Source organism: Acanthisitta chloris, unplaced genomic scaffold, assembly GCF_000695815.1.
Source record: "Acanthisitta chloris isolate BGI_N310 unplaced genomic scaffold, ASM69581v1 scaffold18755, whole genome shotgun sequence".
Taxonomy (NCBI): Eukaryota; Metazoa; Chordata; class Aves; order Passeriformes; family Acanthisittidae; genus Acanthisitta; species Acanthisitta chloris.
In genome coordinates this window covers 19,648-41,912 of record NW_008675556.1, presented here as the reverse complement: position 1 = coordinate 41,912, position 22,265 = coordinate 19,648, and the positions used below count along the sequence as shown (strand labels likewise).

General features: G+C 47.9%; 3 protein-coding genes across 3 annotated transcripts in view; 1 reads left to right on the top strand and 2 right to left on the bottom strand.

Annotated features, from left to right (window-relative positions):
- Positions 1–3: 3 nt before the first annotated feature.
- NSUN4 (NOP2/Sun domain family, member 4) lies at positions 4–3,032 on the top strand (the record flags this gene model as incomplete). The annotated part of the gene is made up of 5 exons (XM_009075812.1): positions 4–374; positions 513–667; positions 834–988; positions 1,665–1,789; positions 2,606–3,032. Coding segments are annotated over 5 exons (1,080 nt in total), but the record flags the coding sequence as incomplete, so codon positions are not given.
- A 960-nt stretch (positions 3,033–3,992) lies between these two features.
- LOC103803266 (vitamin D3 hydroxylase-associated protein-like) lies at positions 3,993–13,826 on the bottom strand. Its single transcript, XM_009075810.1, has 15 exons — positions 13,617–13,826; positions 12,160–12,273; positions 11,696–11,839; positions 10,307–10,440; positions 9,726–9,932; positions 9,208–9,248; positions 8,856–8,980; positions 7,624–7,749; positions 6,702–6,799; positions 6,431–6,530; positions 6,288–6,331; positions 5,776–5,815; positions 5,211–5,319; positions 4,807–4,952; positions 3,993–4,118 (listed from the first exon to the last, which is right to left on the bottom strand). The coding sequence occupies exons 1-15, from the start codon at positions 13,824–13,826 to the stop codon at positions 3,993–3,995; spliced, it is 1,764 nt and encodes a 587-aa protein (XP_009074058.1).
- A 5,969-nt stretch (positions 13,827–19,795) lies between these two features.
- The window catches only part of LOC103803264 (vitamin D3 hydroxylase-associated protein), a 10,990-nt gene continuing 8,520 nt past the window's right edge, over positions 19,796–22,265 (bottom strand). Inside the window, exons 13-15 of the mRNA XM_009075809.1 lie at positions 21,337–21,445; positions 20,303–20,448; positions 19,796–20,017 (exon numbers count right to left, since the gene is read on the bottom strand). Coding sequence (XP_009074057.1) covers positions 19,889–20,017; positions 20,303–20,448; positions 21,337–21,445 — 384 coding nt within the window. The 3' untranslated portion in view covers positions 19,796–19,888. The remainder of the gene's footprint in view (positions 20,018–20,302; positions 20,449–21,336; positions 21,446–22,265) is intronic.

Genomic DNA, 22,265 nt, shown 5'->3' with positions numbered 1-22,265 from the left:
CTGCACCACTTCGACGCGAGCTACAGCCTGCAGCTGGGGGACCTGTGGCCCTCTGTCCGCGCCGGCCTGCTCTGCGAGCAGAAGTATGGTGCCCTCCTCAACAGCTTCTCTGTTGCCGACCATGTCATCCAGGAGCTGGAGCTGCTGAATGCCACTGATTTTGTTTCCGAAGCCCAGCAATTGCAGTGGGGTGCAGCTGTGGGGGAAGCAGCAAGAGGGGAGAGCAGATCCCAGGAGGTGTCTGGCATGGGTAGGACGGTGATGCAGGCAGAGATGATGACACAGGCAGAGACGTCACCACGTGCCTTCATCAGCTCCAAAATCAAGTGTTACACCTTCCCCAGGGGTGACATCACACGCTTTCGCCCTGCACGGTGAGACATCCCTGGACAGACCGTCTGCTGCCATTGCCAGCCTTGGGGCTGCTTCTGTGTGCCCACATCCTCACTTCCAATTGCTCTTTTCTTTTCCCTTCCCACGTTTGCTTTTGTATGCAAACTGGTGGTTTCCAGGCCGGACACTCTAGGGCTCCTTGACTATTATCTCATGGATGCAGCGTCTCTCCTGCCTGTCCTGGCACTCAACGTGCAGCCAGATGATGTAGTCCTTGATCTCTGTGCGGCTCCAGGTGGCAAGACTCTGGCTCTGCTGCAGACTGGGTGTTGTGGTAAGTGGAGGTGGATGTTCCCATGTTCTCATGCATAAAACAGAGCTGGAAGAGTGTTCTGTGCCTATTAATGTCTGTCTGTTAATCATTTCTGGGTATAAAAGTTGGGAATCAGGTATGTTTTTGCAAAAGTGACATTCCCAGTGTGCCTCTTCTGTCCTCCCAGGACATCTGGCAGCCAATGATGCCTCTGTTTCCCGGACAAAGAGGCTGTACCAGGTTCTCCAAAGCTATGTTCCCAAAGAAGTCAGGGAAACTGTGAGTGTCACATCCTACGATGGAAGGGACTGGGAGCAGGTGGAAGGTCGCACTTTCCATAAGGTGGGTTATTGGGAACTGGTGACGATTAACCCATTTAGTTGGCTTCCCTCCTCTCTCAGAGGAAGACAGTAACTTATCCTACAGTATAATTGTATAGTTTTGCAGAATCTTAAATGCAGAGAAAGAGAGAAGACTAAGCCACGTAGGGAGTAATATTTCCTCCTGCTATCCCTTCCTACAGGATCTGGTGCATATGAGCATCCAGAGTTGTACTCTTACTTGCCTGTGTAATACCCTGTAAAAATCCTGTGACTGTCCATCACCTAGAAGGGGTTAAATGTGAAGATTAGATAATTCTGTTTTCTTAGCCATGTTCAGCTGCAGGGGCTAGATTTGATACTCTAGAAGGCGTCACTGCAGGAGCGCTGGCTGGTGTGTGCTGCACTAAGGTTTGCCAGAGAGACACACAGAGTAGGAACATTAAATGAGGACATGTGTGAGTGCAGGATGTTATCCATCATTTCTATGTCTGTTTGCACATTCCCAAAGTGCCAAAGCAGCCAATTACAGTTCAGTGTGGTGCACACCTGCCCTCAGGGAGCATCAGGAAGGCAAGGCACCAAGAGCTGCTTGGTGTGTAGCCAGGGTGGAGGAGATGGGCATGGGAAAGGCTGTGCAAGGAGACTTGCTGAGCTTGACCTGGGCATGGGACTGACGTGGGACCTCACTACTGCAGGTGCTGGTGGATGTGCCCTGCACGACGGACAGACACTCTGTCATGGAAGAGGACAACAACATCTTCCACAAGAGGCGAACCAAGGAGCGTCAGATGCTGCCCATGCTGCAGCTGCAGCTGCTGATGTGAGTGAGCTCAACGCCGTGTTCTGTGGCTGTTCGTGTCACAGTAGCAGCTCTCTGTGGCCAGCACCGAAACCTCTTTTTGCATTGGTCTGTCTCCAGCTGGGAAATGTGGAAGCCGTGTGTAGTTTTCTGGAAGGGCAATATTTGTAATGCATCGAATCATATTAAGTGTAAGGAGGTGCAGATGTTCTTGGTCAAATCACACGTCTGTCCTGTCCCCAGCAGTAGCCATAGGAGGTAGGGAGAAGGGTTTAAAGAACAGGATGGGTATAGCATTGTCCTTTTGGGCGATGATCTGCTGGGTCACGGCAGTCATCCCTGGAGGATTTCTGAGTGCCCACCTCTCCCAGCACATGGGAGAACATGAGGTGCTTCATAACCCCTTTTTGCTGGGAAGGCTGGACAGGCTCACTGTGTGCTGTAGCAATAAGTAAACCGACGAGAGAGTCCCATGGCAGCACTTGAACTGCAAGAGTCTCTTCCCCTGTATGTTTTCTTACCCCATTCCCTTGGATGTGGCTGCAGGATTACACCTTCCAGCTTCTTTCCAGTAGAACCTCTCTCCCATCTTAAATTCTTTATCAATCTAATCATCTAACTGGCTCACATTGCCCTGGGCTGAAACAGTGCTCAGGTTGCAGTGACACAGGCTGCTGAGCCTGTGAAGTTCAAGGAGATGTGTCTGCGGAGTTCACAATTTGTGTGTCACTGCCTGTAAGTTAACTGTTGGCTTCCCGAGTTCAGTGGGTGTGAGTGCCTGGGTTGCACACAGTCATCTTCTTCCTGCAACTGTGTGTGTGTTTATCTTGCTTGCAGGGCTGGGATCCTTGCTGCCAAGCCAGGAGGAGTGGTGGTGTACTCCACGTGCTCCCTCTCCCCACTGCAGAATGAGTGTGTGGTTGAGAGAGCAGTAGAAATTGCAGAAACGCAGTTTAACATCAATATCCATGTTGAGGACTTGAGCCACTTTCGGACACTCTTCCAGGACACGTTTTCCTTCTTCTCGGATTGCCGTCTGGGGGAGCTTGTTCTGCCTCACCTCACAGCCAACTTTGGACCTATGTATTTCTGCAAATTACGTCGGATGTAGGAAGGAGCAACAGACTATGTCTGTTTCCTATTGGGAAATACCCCAAATTTCCAGGGGAAGTAGAATGGCTTTATATTTATTTTTCTTTTTAAAATGTCCTGAAGGAAGTCTGCTTTTTCACTGCAGACATAGAGAATAAATGAGAAAGACCTGTTGTGGAGTCTCTTGAATCCTGTTTGAGACTGAGGTGTTTAATTTAGGGAAAAGACATTGGTCTTATCAGAGGGAGCAATTTATCCATTTGTGTGGGACAAGATAAATGGTCCTGTGTGGATGCTGCTCTCTCTCTCTCCTGTCTGAGTGCTTTGATCCTACATGGGCCAGTTTGGGTTAACAAACACCATCTGGGGATCTCAGTCTTTCTGTCCTGGATCTCCCCGTCTGCATAAATGGGTTGCATCTGTCTCTGCTTATCTCCTGCCTTCAGAAAGAGCAGGCAGACGTTCCTAAGAATGCCCCTCCTGTGAGGTTGGAAATGTGTTTGGGATGCTGGAGATCTGGTGCTGTGGAAAGGCCAGTGGCTGCTGCTGTACCTCATGGACAGGAAAGCTGTGGGAAAATGAATGCTCCCATGCAACATGCCATTTAATGTCCAGTGGGCAGATGCTTGTGTGATTTCGAGTAGTAACTGTATTTATAGAATCATAGCCATCAGTGAAGGATTACTGGAGTTTATGATAAGAGTTGCTTAATAGCCAAATTTTTATTTTTGTGAGCAAAATATAGTGTTGGGGAGGGTAGACGTGGCTGTACTCCTCACAGGGCAACCCAGAGTTTCATCCATATGAAGTTACTCTGGTGCCAGCAGGAAGGTATTATTGAGCTTTTGTAATCCCTTTCTCTCAGCATTGCCCTGCTTCTGCAGAGGAAGCATAGAGGGAAAGGGATGAACCTCGTCCATGTCCATCCTTGCAGGGAAGTGCAGTTCCTACATTTATCATCATTTGAACCCAGCTTATAAGACAGTCCTGCCATCTACTTGACACCTTGGTTCCATACAGGATCCATGATCATTGGCAAGGAGGGGGGTCAGGAAATGGCACTTCCTACCTCCTTCTCTTCTTGCTGTAGTCTCTGCACTGCTGTTCCTTTGGCCTCATGGGACTGTGGAGGCTATGCTGCCCTTTTCCCACGGCTCAGGGTCTCTACCTCCTTCATGAATCGGAGGCACAGTTCCTCCTGCCATGGCAAGGCCACGCACTGCACGGCCACAGGCAGTCCCACAGCTCCTGACACAGCCTGCAGTGGGTACACAAGCACTGAGTGGTTACCCAGGGGCCTTGGATCTCCAGCAGGTTTTGGAAACTTGTTTTAGGCATGTGGCTCATCCTGGAGACTGGGGAGGTTGGAGGTTGAGCCCTGCCATTCAATCACTGTTAGTGTGCTCGGGCAGAGAGGAGGCTCTTGTTTTTCTCATGATAGAAATGGTTGCCAAATCTTGGGCAGCATGTTTGAGACACCTTCCCCCACACACACCCCAGCCAGCTCTGCTTTGGGCTGTCTTATAGCCAGATTCCTTTTCCTTCAGCATCCCCCTTCCTGTTCCATGCTCCACTGACAACCTGGGCCTAGGTGAAGGCATCATGGAGCAGGAGGAAAGTGTAGTGCTGTGCCATGCTGTGGGCTGTGGCAAGGACTTGCTGACAGAAGCCTTGCTGCATGGCTCCTTTCTGACTTCAGCCCATAATAAAACCTGGGGGTGCTCCCACAGTTCCCTGAAAACTCAGTGACTTACATTTTTGTAGGCTTGGGAGAAAAGTAAGGGGTTTATGTAAGGGGGATTTGGGGATTAGCAAGGGGTATGTAAAGAAGGGGTGAATTCTTTTGGACTGTGCCCATGTTGATGGGAGACATGTAGGAGCTCCTGATCTCAGTGAAACTATTACCTGAGCATCCATCAGCAGTCTCTGCTCACCACTCTCCATACCTTTTTCAGTGTCCGGTCCCAGGGGTCATCACAGCATCCTTGGTAAAGCTTTAGCTCTTCCTCATCAGCTTCTGTCACTGTGCTGACGGGTACAACCCCAGCAGGGAAGTTCAAGACATTGTACAGCATCGTGGAGGAGATGGCAGCTGAGAGAAGCAGAAGAGAGAATGCAGGCAGTCACAGCCTCCTGTCTTACTTCAAACTTACACATTCCATGTTCACTGAAGCCCCTGAGAACTGTGTGTCTGTCTCCACCTGCTCAGATAGTTTTATGGCAATTACTTTTCCTTCCCAATTCCCATAAAATGCTTAGGTGGGTGGTGAAACCCCATGATGGTGGATGTTTCTCTCCAGTCTCAACCACTGTGGTCTTCTGCCCTCAGGTAGGTCCCAGACTCACTTACTGACGAGTTTCCCAGGGTATCCTGTGGTGAAGGCAGGCCCCAGGACAGGGCACAGCATGACATCCAATTGGAGTTCCTTCCACTGGGTGATGAATTCGGAGCGGTATGCCTTGGGGAGGAGAGGGGAGATGACATGGAGGCCATGTCCATGCCTGGAGCATCTCAGATTCTCCAAGGTATGCATCAGGCTCTGGCATGGCTGAGGAGGCAATAGCAGGCAGCAGTGTTGGAGGGAAGAGGCAGGGGAATGGGTAAGTGTCTGCCTCCACAGCACATGGCCAGGAATTGGAAAGGTCCCTCTTTAGCCATACCCACTCCCAGGACAGCCTTCATTGTGGTTGGGCATGAGCACTGCAGACAACCAATAAAGTCTTGTGCGGGCTGACCCAAAAGCCCATCTACCCCATTCCTCTCTGGCTTTCGTGCTTCCCCTCTATCCTGTCTCCTCCACAGCACCTATTCCCCTGTACAGCCTTTTTCCAAACTGATGACTCTCCAACCTGGTGCTTGCCATAAAGCCTCATCTTGTAGCATGATACCAGAGAGGAAAGTTGTCAAAACATACCTGTATTTGATGGTGATGATTCCACATCTCCTTCACTGATCTGCAAGTGGAAATCATAGCAACATCTTGAAGCTCTAAGAGGAGGAGGATTTACTTAAATAATCCTCTGGGTTGATAAGCCCTGGTGATTCTAGCAATTACATAAAACAATATGTCTTTCACAATCTTTCTAGTTTCCTTTGGCATCTGGCCAAGCAATTAAGCAGCAAATGTCTGGAAGTGTTGGAGATATTTCTCTGATGAGTCTGGATTTAGTACTCATCTCTTCCACAGGTTTCTTGTATTAATTTTTTCATCCAAGTCCTTCAATCCTGTCAGGATAACACTAGGGGCAGTGCACCACTGGAGAGCTGTGTTCCTCAAGGCTGAAGCCATGGCCAGGATGGAAGGACAACCTCTGCAGAGAGCAGGTCAGAACCTGTTGTGAATCCAGTCCCCCCCCAGCCATGGACACTTACAGAAGAAGGTACCACCCATTTTCACCCACATCCCTGGGGATGATGGCATTTTACCTCATTCCACTCAAGGCACTCAGATAGTCAGCCAGGCGGGGAAACTGGAAAGGTAAGAGGTTGCTTAGGGACATGACATGGAGGTGCAGTAACTTATGCCACCCTGGGAAACCACTAGTCCCATCCTGAGGACAGGGACTCACCAGAGGTTTAAGAAGCAGAGCCAACAGCTTCTTCACCAGATTTGGAAACTTGAAGAATTTCACCTGTGGTTTCAAGCTTGGATCTATGATACCTCCTGTGCTGAGAGATGACAAGAGGAGGGGATCATGCCAGAGAAGCTGTTTGCCCTTTCTCAGAGACCTGTGTGTTGCCTGTTTGGGTTGGGAGCACTGGGCTTATTTTGCCTGTGTGATGCTCATGGCAAGAGGACAGAGGTGTTTGCAGCACTGCTGCCAGAGGGCTCCTACTTACAACACATCTAACCAAGTACGGCCTCCATCAGCAAAAAACGTCTTCATAAACAGTTCAGTCATGACATAAGGGATCCGAGGTGGAGAAAAGGGCACCAGCTGCACCAGAACACAAGATAATGTGGCAGCCTGGGGATGTGAATAGTTTCCAAAGCCCAACTGTGAATATACCTCAAAGGCAGAGCAGCACCTCCCTGGGCTCCATAAGCCAACAGAAGCCCAGTTCAACCCTTTTCCAGCCCAGGCATCTCCCCATGGGATTATTCCTCCCTGACAGTCATCTTCAGTTCTCCAGAGCTGCTTTTCCCTCCACTCTGCTCCAGGCAGTCACTGAGCCAGAGACTGCACCAGTTTCCCACCTGTCCCAGCAGAATTGACATCTCTCGGACATGGACACCCTTTGTTATGACGAGCACTACTAGCGTGTTTCCACAAGTAGGTATAGATGGAGGGAAAGGTATTTCCCATCCCATGCCCCATGGCCCTTATCCCTCAGTGGTCCAGGATGGACAGTGATCTCCATGGGCATTGGGGAGGAAGGAGAAAAACACCTTTCAGAGCCCTGATGGGGAATGACAGACCTAGGAAATGCCAAGTCAACTCTTCAGGATCCACTTTATAGATGCTGCTGTCTGGTGTAGATCACAGCCACCAGGGGAGAAGAGACAGGTTCGTTACACCCTTGTGGGCACAGGTTTTCTGATTGCCAGTGCTGTTTCCCCATGAGATGCACTGCTCCCCCAGGCAGGTCTGTGTCTGCATGGTGTTATGTGGCTGTAGTAATCTAATCTCATACCTCCGGTAGGTCAGTTTTCCCACAGCTGGGCTTGGGAGCTATGTCTGGTTTCTGAAGGGTAATTTCCTCAGTGAGGAATGAAGCTGTGGATGCTTTGGGGAGAAGAGTGTGGGGTGGCCATGCTCACCTGGTGCCCAGCTGCCTGCAGAGCGCCCCTGGTTTCCTTCACCGCCCGCCGCATGCAGGGGGGCAGCGGGAAGTAGCCGTCTGTGTCGTAGTACCCGACTCGCAGAAGAGTAGAGCTGGAATACACCTGGAGCAAAGAAACACCAGTTTAGCATTCACATTCCCAATGGAATTGCTGTGAAATCCTTTAGACATAAACCATTGACTAGGTCTGGAACTAAGATTGGATCCAGCCACACCCAGACTCCATCAGGAGTTTAGAAAGCAAAGGGGTCGTCTCTGAATCTCATGACTCAATGGGAGAGTCTCCCCTACTCCTTGCATTTCCCTATTAAATCCTTATATATAAATTGTTGGCCTGCCTGGGACTGGGATTGGACTCAGCTGTACCTAGACTCTGTCAGGACTTTAGAAAGCAAGGGGCCCATTCTGAACTTTATGACTCAATGGGAAGGTCTCCATGCAAATCATTTGAAAGTGACTGTAAGCTGATTTTAATTTGTATGCTTCATCTATGTAATAAGTAACAGAGTGACCCCTGCCATTGAACTTTGCTATTCTTTTGCAAATTTATATTAAAAAGTTGCTTTTTGCAATGCCTTTGACAGTGACTCAAAAAGTGATCTAAACCACTCATTCATGACACCCACTCTGCTGCGGGTAGGTCTGCCCCCATGCCAAAACACATGGCAGAAGGGTATGAATGTTCCAAATGCTAGTGAGTAACTCATTTTCTGCTAAGTTGCTTATAGTTTCCATAGGTTACCTTTTCCAAATGTCTAATCCTGCCTTTTCTCCAGCCTCTCCTTCATCCCTCCCTTCATATAAAGCACAGCTACTCTAGACCAGTAGATTCAACTACTGCTAGAAAGAATGGAGGTGGAAAAACCTCTTGAAATTGGTCAGCTGCAGAGGGAAAGGAAATGCCCTCAGTTAAGAAATTTGCTGCAGCACTTCCTGATCCTGTCTCATCTTCCCCTAAAAATCTCCAGCAGTTTGCTCATGGTGTTGCTTTCCTCTCCAGTCTTTTCTGGGTTCTCTCAATCTGCTAAGCTACATGCCAACTGAGAAGGCAGAAAACATAACTATTGATTAGCCTATTATTTTCCTAGTAATTATGAATTGTGCCCTCAAAGAGGGCTAACGTTACTGGAAACCAGTACTGTAAAAATAACCTTAAAGAAGGTGTGCAGCACCCTGGAAAGAACCAGGGCTTGCTGATTAAGGACTCACCTCCTCATTGAAAGGGATGGGGGGCACAGTGGGGTCCAGCTGGAACATCTCCTCACAGAGCAGTGCCTTCATGCAGAGGGCCAGGCTGTCCACATCCCTTGCCATTGGCCCCAGAGCACCAGGAACTGGAGTGGGATGATAGCAAATATCCACATTAAGCAGACAGATGTGCCAAACACTGGTCCACCCCTGCCCACAGCCACATTGGCTGCAAGGGGTGAGCAGACAATGAGGTGGGATGTTTCAGATGGACTCCAGACAGATCTTGATTTTCTTGGGTTTTCCTCAGGCCTAGAGGAGCATATAGGGCTCTTCACAGGATATAGAGAAAAGCAATAAAAAGTGTATGTACCTGCCAGGATCCCATTGATAGGGCCAGTCACTCCAGCCAGGCTGTGGAAAAAGAAAAAGTATATTGTCATTACAGTAATGGGGAGATGTTCCCAATACATTTCAATAGCATACTGAGGTCTTCAATCCAGGACCTGAACCAGAAGTAAATTATTAAAAGTATTTGATTCAAGTCATGCAAAACAGGAAATTTTGGTCAAAATGAAAATACCTACAGCCCAACAACCAAACCCAAATGTAAACCCCAATAAATCTTAGTTTCGGTTAACAAAAACTGTTCAGGTTTTGGCATTATCTAACTATCTATCTACCCCTTTTAACTCCAGGCTAGACTTACAATGAAAGCATGGCCATTCCCCACAAAACCTAACCATGCTGTCTCCTGGGAGAGGTTTTGAGCAAAGCAATGCAGCCTTTAAGAATCATCCTCTCTATTCCCTTCAAGTACTCCCTGAGTACCTTGCCCCTTTGGCTGAGTTTGACCATTCATAGGGGGGAAGGGCAGACCCCAGTACCTACCTGAGCCTTTCAGCTGTGGGTTTGAGCCCACACAGCCCACAGAAGCTGGATGGCAGGCGGATGCTGCCACCAATGTCTGAGCCGATGCCCAGGATGGAGCCTCCCCCTGCGATCAGAGCTCCCTCCCCTCCTGAGGAGCCCCCAGGACTCTTCTGGTGGTTGAAGGGGTTCAAGGTCTGGCCAAAGATGGGATTGCCACAGTCATAGCTGGGGAAAAGAAAACCAGCAAGTGGGCTGTCAGGAACAGCTGAATGCCTTGAGTTTGTTGGGTCTCCCTTGCAGTGAGCCTGTGTGGCATAGCCAAGCCCAGCCTTCCATCCCATCAATCCCTTGGGACACAGTTCTATTCCATGAGCTTCTGCTCTTACTCCCATGCACAAGATCACTTGATTTCTCTTAACTCCTGGTAGTTTTTTACCCTCTTAATCTTATCTGAAAGCTTTTTCAGTTGAGATAGCTGCCAGCTGATGGAAGGGAGACTCTCCAGGCAACATCTCAGGACGCAGGGAGGAGCTGGTCCTGGGCTGGGTTTTACCTTCAGGAGCACAACCAGAGGAAAGATTTCTAATGATGTATGTCACCTGAAGAGGGATTGTGGCACATTGGTCACTGCAAATGGGATGGCCCCTTGTCTCTTCAGAACCTTGACCAGGACACTGTCCTCCTTCATCAGATTGCCCAGGCACTGCACAAGCCCACAGGTTGACAGATGCCCCTGCAGAGAGGAGAAGTGACAAGGAACATGGTCAGCACAGTTCCCTTGCTCTTTTGGAAAGATAATCTGGTGTCCCCTTCAGGGGTTTTGTGTTTGATACTAATGCCTTCTCTTGCATGAAGGGCCAAGGACTCCCTCTCCTTCCATCCTTGGCAGAGGGCTTCTGAGCACTCATAGGGTTAAAGTTTCTCCTGAAGCTGCCCCTGCTCTTTTCCGTGTTCCTTCTCTTCCCTGACCCAAACGCAACTCCATTGGTGGACCAGCTCAGGATTAAACCCAAAGTTCTGCTGTCCAAGTGAAGCCACCAGTGGCTGTTCAGGGAGGGAATATATATCCCAGGCAAACACAGTGTGAGCTTTTTACAGTTAGCCTTGGTGTTTGGGGCTTGCTTTGAGCTTAGAGGCCTCAACCTTAGCGCAGCCTGTACTGTGTCACATATCAGAGGAGAAATTGTTTGGGTGTATAACTATTCCCCCCTGGTTGGTTTTTTTTTCTGATGGAGGTTTGTGCTGGTTTTGGCTGGGATAGAGTTTATTTTCTTCACAGTAGCTAGTACGGGGCTGTGTTTGGGATTTTGTGCTGGAAACAGTCCTGTTAACACAGGAATATTATTGTTATCTCTGACCAGTTCTTACACGGAGCCAAGGCCTTTTCTGCTTCTCATACTGCCTCACCAGTGAGAAGGTTGGGGATGCGCAAGAAGTTGGGAGGGAACAGCCAGGACAGCTGGCCCCAACTGACCAGAGGGACATTCCACACCATATGGCATGCTCAGTGTATAGGCTGGAGGAAGAAGAAGGAAGGGGGGCTGTGATGGTGTTTGGCTTCCCCAGTCACTGTTATGCATGATAGGGCCTTGCTCTCCTGGGGATGGCTGAACACCTGCCTGCACATGGGAAGTAGTGAATGAATGACTTGTTTTGCTTTGCTTCTGTGCACAGCTTTACATATTAAACTGCCTTCACCTCAACCCACAAGTTTTCTCACTTTTACCTTTCTATTCTTTCCTCTCTGCCCGATTCCACCAAAGGGGGAGGGAGGGAGTGAGTGCCCACTGGGGGTTAAACCACAGGAAGGCTGCTAACTGCCAGGGCTGCAGCTGCAATGAGATGTGGGGCCCCAGCCTCAGACACAGCCAGGTTCCTTGTGGTGCAAGCAGAGAGGGATTGGGCCCCTTCCCCATTCTCTGTGTCCCACCACTTCACCACCCAGTCCAGCTCACAATGGCACACTTCACAGGCACAAAGGGAAGAACCTTGTGGCCGATGTGATCCTTGATGCTGATGGGGATGCCATAGAGCAGACCTTTCTCTTTCTGCTGTTGTATTTCCTGAAGCTGCTCCTCACACTCTGGGATAAAATGTCGCAAGCAATTTGTCTGCTGGGTCACTTCCAGGGCCTTTTTTGGACAGTGAAGGAATAGATGTTAGTTAAGAACATGATTGTTACACAGCTGCATTCAGTAGCTACCTTGATCTACAAAACAAGGGCTAGTGGCTTGGCATGCATGGCAACCCTCTCCCGAGAGCATCCCAGCTCATGCCATTTCAAAGGACTGTCCAGTGACAGATCTGACCCAGGAGACAGAGCATATCTTTCTCTTGATATCTGCTGTACTGAAGACTTGACATAATCATCAGCTCCACCAAGTCTTCTCAGACACCAGCCCACACACCATGGCATGGAGAATGTAATCCCACTATCCCACTGTGGACTCACCTTCTCTACGTAGGTGTAGAGGACAGTCTTGGGGGACAGAGACCCTTCCTGGAGTCTTCCAGTGAGTTCCAGCAGAGGCAGGGACAGGATGGCATCTGTCTGGACACTGGGGACCTGCAAGGGGAAGATGAAGGGGATCCAGGGCAGCAGCTCCAGTTACTCTTTGGCTCAGAGGGGATAAGTCTCTAAGTTTTGCCAACATTACTGACAGAGCTTGCTCAAAAGGTGGACCCTGCATATGGGGTTCAGACCTTGAGCTGCAAAGTGCTTCATCCTAAGTTTGGATGTCATGAACAGGATGCAAACAGAGGAGCCCTGCTGTCTCTCAAGGTGTGGAAGAGCTTTATCCATCCACTGCAGCGGAGGACATGGCAATGCCTTCCTCCTGGTGCTGTGAGACTTGCCTGCTAACCAAGAGGTAACCTCAGCTGAGCAAACACTGGCCAGGGCAGAAGGTACCAAAGTCCTTGCAAACAAGTCTCAGGTTAGCCCTTCATGGCTCAGAATGGATACAAGCAGTGTGGGACAGTCTGGGCTGAGGACAAACATCTGATAGCTCAAATCCAGCAAACTGCAAAGAAGTCAGCAGGGGCTTATAGGTAAATATGGTCTACTCAGATAAAGAAAACTGGCAGTTCTCAGTGCCACCAGCTTTTTAAAATGTTTTAAATAATATATGTATATATCTATGTATGTATGTATGTATCCCTTGTAGCTGGATGCTTTATCTCCAAGTATTTCACCTGTGTGAACATGAGATGGTTTATCCAGTACATATTCACAAGTGAATGGAGCAGAAAGGAAGAGTGTATAGAAACAAGTGCTACAGTAGGAATTCAGGGCCACATCCATGCTGGTTGGGTGCCTGCCTCATTCATCTCTATGTCATGTCCTGGTTGCTCCTAGGGGACACGGAATGACCTGTGCATCATTAGTGTTAAGTTAGACCAGACATCTTCTGGGCAGTCTGGTGGGCCTAAAAGTCTTGATTGCTGGGAATGCTAGTGAAAGCTCTGTTGGAGTCTCCTCAAGAGCCATCCAGAAGCCAGGTTTTGTGGATAAAGATATAGGGGTATGGACAGATGCATAATCTTTAGAGTTAACAAGAGGCTAAAGCTTTCTTGCTTCTACCCATAGAGGCAAGAGACCTTTCCAGATCATGAAAGAACTGGATTTTGGATCAATGAAGGTGCAGTGCTTCATGACCTGTGTCACCCAAAACCTCTTCCTAGAGAGTATTTCTTATCTCCCTGGCTGTAGACTCCCACCATATCTCATCCAGCTTGAGTGGAGCAGTGATGTCACTTTCTCCCAAGGCAGCCTTTCCTCATGTTGAGGGCTGCTGTCACATCTCCTTATTACAAAAGCTATGGGGGCATGAGCTGGAAGGAGGAACTGAAGGATAGCATCAGCAGACACCCCAGTGGGGACTCAGAACCCCAAGAAGGATGGGTTACCTGCTCTCTGAACTGCTGGACAGCCTTTGCCATTTTCTTCATACTCTCATCCCGGGTCCTCCGAGCCTCTTCCATTTTCTTCTGGATTGTCTTTTTGCTCAGCCATTTCCAGACCACCACAGCTGCCACTGAGCTACCAAGCAGGGTGAGAGCAGCAGAAGGATCCATCTTCCTCTCTGGCAGGAACTGTATCAGCTGTTGCTGGATCATACTGTGGTCTTCTGGTCTCTGGGGATGGAATAAGGAAGAAAAGCAAGGCAGGAGTAGGAGACCTTCCCTGCCTCCCCAGACCCGTCCCTCCTCCCAGCACCACTGTCTTGGGTCAGCAGATAGTTCAAAGAGTTCAGTCCAAAGCTGACCCCTGCAAAGCTGCTGTCTGTGGAATGTGCAGTGGAGAATGATTAACTGGGAAATGGAAAAGGTGAAGTTTGGCTAGGGAACTTCAGGGTATTGGTTTAGAGGGACTTTCTGGACTGTGGGATGTTCTCCACCGGGGAGGAAGGACTGTGGGATCAACTGAACAAAAGAAGCAAGGAAATAGCTGCTGTCCTATTTCCTGTGTAAATTGAGACGACAATGGAAGAAAAGGAAAAAACAGCTTGAAATCACAAGACTTCCCTGCAGAGGGATGGGGAATGGATTGCTGAGAGGATGTGTAACTGTGGGGTACCCTCAGCTCACTAAATCCCTTATGGTGGCTCTTTCAGGAGGCCTGTGGGATAGTGCTTAGCACTGCCATGATATCTGCATGCACCAAAAGGAGAGGCTGCTCCACTCCATGACAAAGCACACTGGTATTGCTTTAGGAGTGGAAAATCCCACAGGCTTGTGGGTCAGAAGCAAACTATTTCCATCAGACATTGGAATAGCTAGTGTCTGACATCTTTCTGGCACAGATGCCTCATACAAGCACCAAGGGTGCTTGTAGGGTTAGGGTTAGGGTTAGGGTTAGGGTTAGGGTTAGTGGTTACACACTGAGCTGAAGACAACAACACAGCCAACATCAGCCATGGTCTGTCTGCGATCTTCTTTGTTGGTTTTGGATGGTGGGTCCTCCCTATGGGTCTCCCCCTGGGAAAAGTGTCTGGGCAGCTATGGATTGTGCTCTACAAAACTTTGCAATGCTCTAGCAGAGTGTGGAACTGGATATGGAAAGGAAGCTGAAGAGCACGTCTCCCTTCAGGGCTAGGTAGTCCTCTAGTACTCAATTTTTCATTGTCACATCTGTTCTTAGGAGTTTTAAGAGTTCGCTGTTGTTTTCTGTCACAATTTTTGTCAGTAGGGAATGTTCTTATCTTAGTTCTTAAGTAGGGAAATTTATGGACTTTTTACAATATTGGCTTTGGTATCCTTGAAGAAACAGTCTGGAGATGACAGCAATTATCTGCATAGTAGCCAATTAATCTGGCCTTTTGCTGCATTCTCTTCCAGTGGCACCCTTCCTTGGAGGGTGCCTCCTCAGCTAAGGCTCTGCTGGTTTTATGAGATCTGTGGCAGGGGATGTGTCTGCAGCTAATCCAGCTCCTGCTCCTGCTGCTGCTGCTGGCTGCAGCAGGTGCCTCTGGAAGGTGCATGGAAACAGGGCCAGCATGAAGCAATATCCAACCCTCCCCCAGCCTCCAGGAATTCATGCAACGGCTTCCTGAGACAGAGGTGGGCTCTTTGTGTATGTGATAGCACTGTAACCTCTGTGATGGGCTGAGCAGATGTGGGAGGGTTTTTTCCCAGTGCTGGGAAGTGTCAGGGTATTGGCTTCCCACATACGCCTGTGCACTGGGACCTGTGCTCTGATCCTGCCCTTTAGACACTTGGCAAATGTTTAACAGAGACAGACACAGCTGTGTCTGGACTGACTTGGCATTTCAAAGGGCAGATTTTTCAGCAGGCACAGCTGCATTTCCAGATGGCCGGATGTCACTGAGGAAACTCTTTTTTCCTATCACCTCCACATCCTTCATGAACCAGAGATATGGCTCCTCCTGCCACCACAAGGCCATGCATACAAGGGAACCCAAAGCAGGGAAGCAAAGGGATGTCCCAAGTCAAATCTCAAGTCCATAGCAGAGCAGACAGATCTACCTGACTTGCAGGTCAATATTGACTCCTCCACATTGTTTTTGTCACCTGAATTGATCCAGGTTCAAGGTCAAACCCACCAGTGGAGTTCAGATGAAGGCTATGATCACAAGAAGAATCAGCCTGTAGCAGCTGGTCTGGGATTTAATTGTGGCATCAATGACCTCTCCTTCACTTTGGACCATCCCAGAAGAAAGCAGTTAGAACAAGTCAGACAGTCCACTCCTGTCTCCAGCAAGAGCTGCACTGTCCTTGCTTGCAATAGCGAAACTGCACTGGCTTACTGTCATCACACTGCATCGACACCTCCAGCTCTCAAGCTGGCCAAGTTTTGACAGAAATTTATTCCAAATTGGTAATAAATATTTTTAAGTCAGCTCTGTCTCCCTTTTGATTAAAATAACTAACAATAAATCCTGGCAGTTGTATCTTGTATTCCTGTATTTGTAACCAAGCACTCTGATACTCTTTTTCAAAATGATTGACAAAACAAGGCATGTTAACTATGCTACTCTGAAAGAATTTTAAAGACATTTCAACAAATACTGGAATCATAGTGAAACAGGCTGATCCCCTTTGAAGAACTTGTTGCAATTGGCTTAGAGGGCTGAATTAATGTTTTCTGGGAACTCTCCAGTTTCTGACTCATTTCAGCCTGGAATATCTATTGCAAGCACAAGATTTTCCTCAATTCCAGTCCAGCTCCACCAGCACTCACAGAATGTAACAGCTGGTAAGAAACTTGCCACTACCTAATCTGTCCATTTCCAACAACCAAAAATATCAGGTGAGAAGTGAGGGTCTGTCTCTATCTTTTCCGCATTGCTTAGCCAGGACCCTGTTGGTTCTCCACAAATAAACAGCAATAGCATAGGGACAAAAACCTGCCACACCAATCCTCACACCTCTCAGCAGCGACTGATTGCTCTCCTGACCATCCCTACATCTTTCCCACTTTTGGGGGTATTGTGCTATTTTCCTTGATAGTCAAGTGGGTCGTATGGATCCTGCTTACTTCTCCAGCAAGGTAGAAACACCAGGAAAAATACTGCAGAGAGCTCTTAGTTCTTCACCAGAAGTTCAGGAGCATTCCTACTTCTTCCATCATGTTTAGTGTCTTCCACAGGTCTGTCCTCACTGAGTGACAGCAGAGACTTCAGCACCCTGATGGTGAGGGACTGGGATGTTCCCAGCTGCTCCATGACTGGGCACTAAGCTTACAGCAGGAAGTTGAGATTTTCACTGCTCTCCCATGGGCAGATCAGGGCATGGGGGAAGCTGAGGGATTTGAATGTAAAGCAGGAGAATGGTAACATGAGGGGGAAAAAAAGCAAAAGCAAATTAAGACCATGTTGGAGAGATGAGGATTGGTGCAGCAAACAGCTGTTTCAGAGTATGTACCAACCCTAATTCTTGCTTTTTTTTTTGGTGTGTTTAAAAGGTGAGCCTTGCTATGTCCAGGTGTTTCATTTTACCTACATTTTAAACAATTACTTTTAGCTACTTCAATTACCACCTTCCTTGAACTTGTTTGAAGTGAATGTCTGGGATTCTGAGAATGTTTGTGTCCCTAATGTCTTCTGTGACTGCCTGTGTGCTTTGGATACTGTAAGGGGACAAGTGACTCATTCTAACAACTCATGTTCTGCTGGTATTAGTACTTCTAGAGAGTTTTATTTGCTCCTGATGTTGTGACTATACAACAATGTGACCTGCAAATTAAAGAAAAACTCCTGCAAATTAAACTAAAACCAAATAAAAAAGCTGGATTGTTTCATGACTATCTCTCAACTTTGCTTGGTTATCTATCTGGCCACAGAACGAAATGTGCCTTGAGGAGGGCAGATTTAAATTCTTATTAAAACCAAGAGGGAGGAGGAAAAATGATCAAAGCAAAGACCATAGCCAGGATATTGTGCTAGAGATGAAGCTAGTAAAAACAAAGCCCTTTTGGCCCAAGCAACATTGCTATATAATTCTCTGAGACAGACCAAAGCCTGGACTTTGGTCAATGCCAGGCAGCTGGACAAGCACTCTGCAAACACACAGTGCAGGTCTGCAAGGGCTGTGCAGACTGAGCCAACAGCTCAGATGAATGCGCTGCAGAAGGGTTGGAAACACAGCAGCATGTGCTGGTGGGTATGGGAAGGAGCTGACATCCTCTCTTCAGCCTGGAGGAGGTCTGGAGGAAGAACTCTCCTGCAAACCTAAAGTTATGCCCTACTAAAGGCCTTTCTCTCCTGTGCCTGAGCTCACTAGATTGCTCTCAGCAACACCCTCTCCACTTTCCCCCATTTATGCACCAATCCCAACTGACATCATAGACAACCTGTCTTGAGAACTCAGGAAGGTGCTTTGCTCTCTGCCCAGCTGAGACACTTACCTGCTCTTTAAATTCCTGAAAAAAACCTCTAAATCTAGTACAAACCTGTGTCTTGTTTCCCACACGCCTTGTCCATCTGCTTCTGGACATGGCTCCACCTCATTCACTTCAGTGCCAGGAGAGCTTTTGTTGAGCTGAGACCAGGGCTGAGAGCATCCATGCACACTGCTTCTGTATCTGCTGGATCACAGTGAGAGCTTCCCTTTGGGTGCTGCGTCCTGGGAGCTAGTGCTGTGAGATCCTGAGATCTAGTGACTGGCTGGTAGCATGAGAAGGGAGAGTGGGGGGAGCAGCAAATCCCTTCTAGAGCCATCCACAAGGAGCAGCTGGAATGCCAACCTCAAGGGGAAATTCCTTCTAGAAACAGGGCTCTCTCACTTGATTCAGCCTTGCAAATATATGGAAGGATACAGGAGCAAAGCACTGCCCTTTCCTTGCAAAACAAGGTCTGTGCATGCTCAGACCTAGCCAGGAACACTACCTGGGCAGGTTACCTGTTTAATAGTGAGTTCCCATCTACCCTGTGAGAGGACAGCTAAAAATCCTTTGCTTCTGGCCTGAGATAGCCATTGTCATTTGGCAGACTCCCCACCAGCAGTCCTGCAGAGGCAGGGCATCTCCTTGGAGCAGGGCTGTGCCATGGTCCTTGGCGCAGGGCTCTGTGCGGATCAGAGGATGGTGAATCAGGCTGTGTGACTCGATCACAGTGTGACTCAGACTTGCCTGTGGCCGTGGGGGGCAGCTGGATGAGGACAGCATCCCTGCACAACCCCAGGGAGGCAGACAAATAACAAGGGCGGCATTGCCTCCTGTTCAGAAAATGCTGCCTCCAGGCAGACATGCAGGCTTGGAGAAGGAATCATGGATAATGATCATCGGTAATGTTCATGCCTTGTTCCAGCACACACTTGCTCATCCAAAGCATTCTGGCCTGCTTCATCACCCTCAGCTTCTCCTCCAGCTTCTTCCTCCAGTCTAAGTGAAGGATGGGTTGTGAAACAGCACACACTTGCCAGTGTTGCTGCAAGCACAAAACAGTGTGAATGGCCTAAGCATAGCCACAGAAATTCTTAAACTCAGTCTTCCCCCAAAGTGTTTATAGGCAATAAACCTCATTTTTTCCCATTGCTTAACTGAAAGAAATGATGAGGAATGATAGTGAAGACAGACCAGTTACCATTTCTCACAGTTTATGGTTAAACAAAGGATATTAAGCTTGCCACTACTCACTGCACAGTTGCTGTATTGTGTGGAGATCAAGAGAGCAAAAGAGTTCAGGAAAGGGACAAACAAGTTCATAGAGGCAACAAGTTCGGTTGGCAGCTATTAAAACCAGTGGGCTGACTGCAAGTCTTTGCCAAAAGCTCACTTAGCCAGTGACTGGCACAGCCAGAGAGGGATTCCTGCACTAACTGGGTTATACTCTCACACAAACATCTGCTCCTGCCCACTGCTAGAAATAAAATATTGCGGTAAACAGCTCTTCAGTCTCACTTCATGCAACAGATATCATTACACCCTTGTTATTGGGCTTCTTTGATCAAAGGAGCATCAACTCTCACTCCTTTATTTTTTTTTCTTTATTTTTTTCTTTTTCTTTTTTTTTCTTCTTTTAACTGAGTTTAACAAAGAAGGACAATCTGGACAGAGATGAGATTTTCACTATTTTAAAATAGCATTTATTCCCAGTTTATTGAAACAGCAGTTCAGGGTCTGCAGGTTGCTATCTACTTTGCTTTGTATCAGGTAGAAGGTGGCTGGACTGAAGGGCAGGGAATGAAAAGTCATCACAGTGAAGGCTGGTTCCCAGAAATCACACATTTCTCTTCATGCTCTGGGCAAGTGTCTCCACCTCCTTCATGAAGCGAAGGCACAGCTCCTCCTGCCATGGCAGAGCCACACACTGGACAGCCACTGGCAGCCCCACAGCTCCTTCCACAGCCTGCAAAAGTTCAGGACAGTGCTGAGTCAGAGCACCAGAGCACGTGGGGGGCACGAGACATTATAGGAAGAGAAGGCAGAGGAAGACACGCAAGGGGACAGCTGTGGATGTACACCAGCCTTGCTGCATCATGTGCAGGGTAGTAACACAGTGTATGCAATACGCATTACTCAATAGGATCCCACTCTCCTCAAGAGATGTGGACAAACCTTGGGACAAATGTCCCAGATGTGTGACAGTGCCATCAGAAACTTCTGCTAAGAGTTAAGCTCTTTTCCTTCTGACCTCTTTCAGCCTCTTATCCCAAGGGTCTCCATAGTGCCCTCGGTAATGCTTCAGTTCTTCTTCGTCAGCTCTGGTGACTGTGCTGACTGGCACCACCCCAGCAGGGAAGTTTAACACATTGTACAAATTGGTGTAGGAGGTTGCAGCTGGAAAAGACCACACACAGAGTATGCAAAAAGGCAAAATTTAGTGTGCTGGGCCAGAAATGACTTTCAGATGATAATTTGGGTTGCAGGAATTGGAGACTGGAGTTAATGGACCTGAAGAGACCCTGAAAACATGCTGCCTTAAAAAGACTTTTGATGGAGATGTTTGAGGGCCACATGTCTGCTGAGACCAGGGAGAGACCCATGCCTCCACCTGTAGTCATGTGGAGATCAGATCTGCTCTGTGAGAGACAAACACAAGTAGCTGATCTGATATGGAGTCTACATCTTTGTCTCCCATTTCCTCAGGAAAAATCCCAGCTATGTTTTCAGTATATTCCTGATGTCCAGTTATGTAACACTATCTTGGGGATTTTGGATCCCAAAAGGTCATTGCTAGAGAGATGGAGAACCCTAACTGTTTGCTGGAAGTTTGCTGAAATGCCTATTTCTGCAAGTCACATGCAGTGACCCTTTCTGCTGTTTGCAAAGTCTTAGGAAATATGAGACAGCTGCATTAAGAAGAGTCTGGCCCTTTACCAAAGTCCACCACCCTCTGACAGCTATCTTCACTGCTATTCTCTGCTGCAAGAGTAGCTCTTGGGTTTTCTACAGGACAGACAATGCAGAGGAAATCTAGTGATGAACAGCTGGGACAAATGTGCTACTAATTGCTGCCCCAATAATAATCCAAACACCTGCAGCTCACATGAGGTGGGGGTATAAGAAGACCCACCCAGAGGAGACCTCCTGTTTCTTTCTTCCACAAAGGGAAGACTGAGCACTGTACATAGCTTGGGGAATGTCCAACAGATCAAAGTATCTTGCGGCAGCTCTGTCCACAAACACCACCAGGGAGGAATCCAGAGATACCTCAATGGACATTACCAAAGAGCTTCCCAGCATAGCCATGGTTAAAGGCTGGTCCCAGTGCAGGACAAAGAATCACATCCAGCCTCAGCTTCCTCCATTTGGCAATGAATTCAGTGCAGTAAACCTGGAAGGAAAGAGAGAGGAGATTACAAAAATGTCTGTTGGACAGCAGTGGCAGATCAATGCTGACACATGGGAAAAGGAGGGAAAATTTCTTCCTGGATACAACTTAAAAAATAAAATCAAATCTGAGCTGTGCTTTGAAAGTACTAAGCAATTTTGTTCTTCCACCCTTAGGTTTCCTATCAGAATACCATGTGCTGCCCAGATCTAGACATTAATGCTAGGTGCACATTAATGTATTGATTTCTTCGAGTATTAACCCAATCCTTTCCATAAACAGTTTTGGTTTTGAATTGTATTGAATGGAGATCAACAACAGTTTGAAGAATTATGTGACTAAAATATCAAATTTCCTAAAAGCTTTGGTTATTTGGTTACAAGGATCTAGAAGATATGAATTCCAAGTACTTTCACAAAACCTTCTTTCATTCTGCATGAGGATACAGGTAATGAAAAGAAGCAGCAAGAGACAGCTAGGCAAGCCCTGGATGTGCCCCCAGAATGCAGGAGGCACCATTTCAGGACTGTACTGGAGATCCAAGAGCGATCTAGGTTTGTAGTCTGCTTTACTACAGCTTTGCTGAACATGAGGCAATAAATGAATCCACCTTCAAAGAGCTGTTCCACTTTGTCTTAGTAAATACCCATGGATAGACCAGAGTATAGTTGTTTCTGCAGCCATAAACTGGTTACAGGGACACATTTGCCCCATGGTCCAGCCCCTGTTCTGCACAACTCTCTCACTCCAAGTTTTCTGTACAAGGGTCTTTCACATCTCTCACAATAGCCCTGGCCACATGGCTATTTTTCAGCCTGACCTC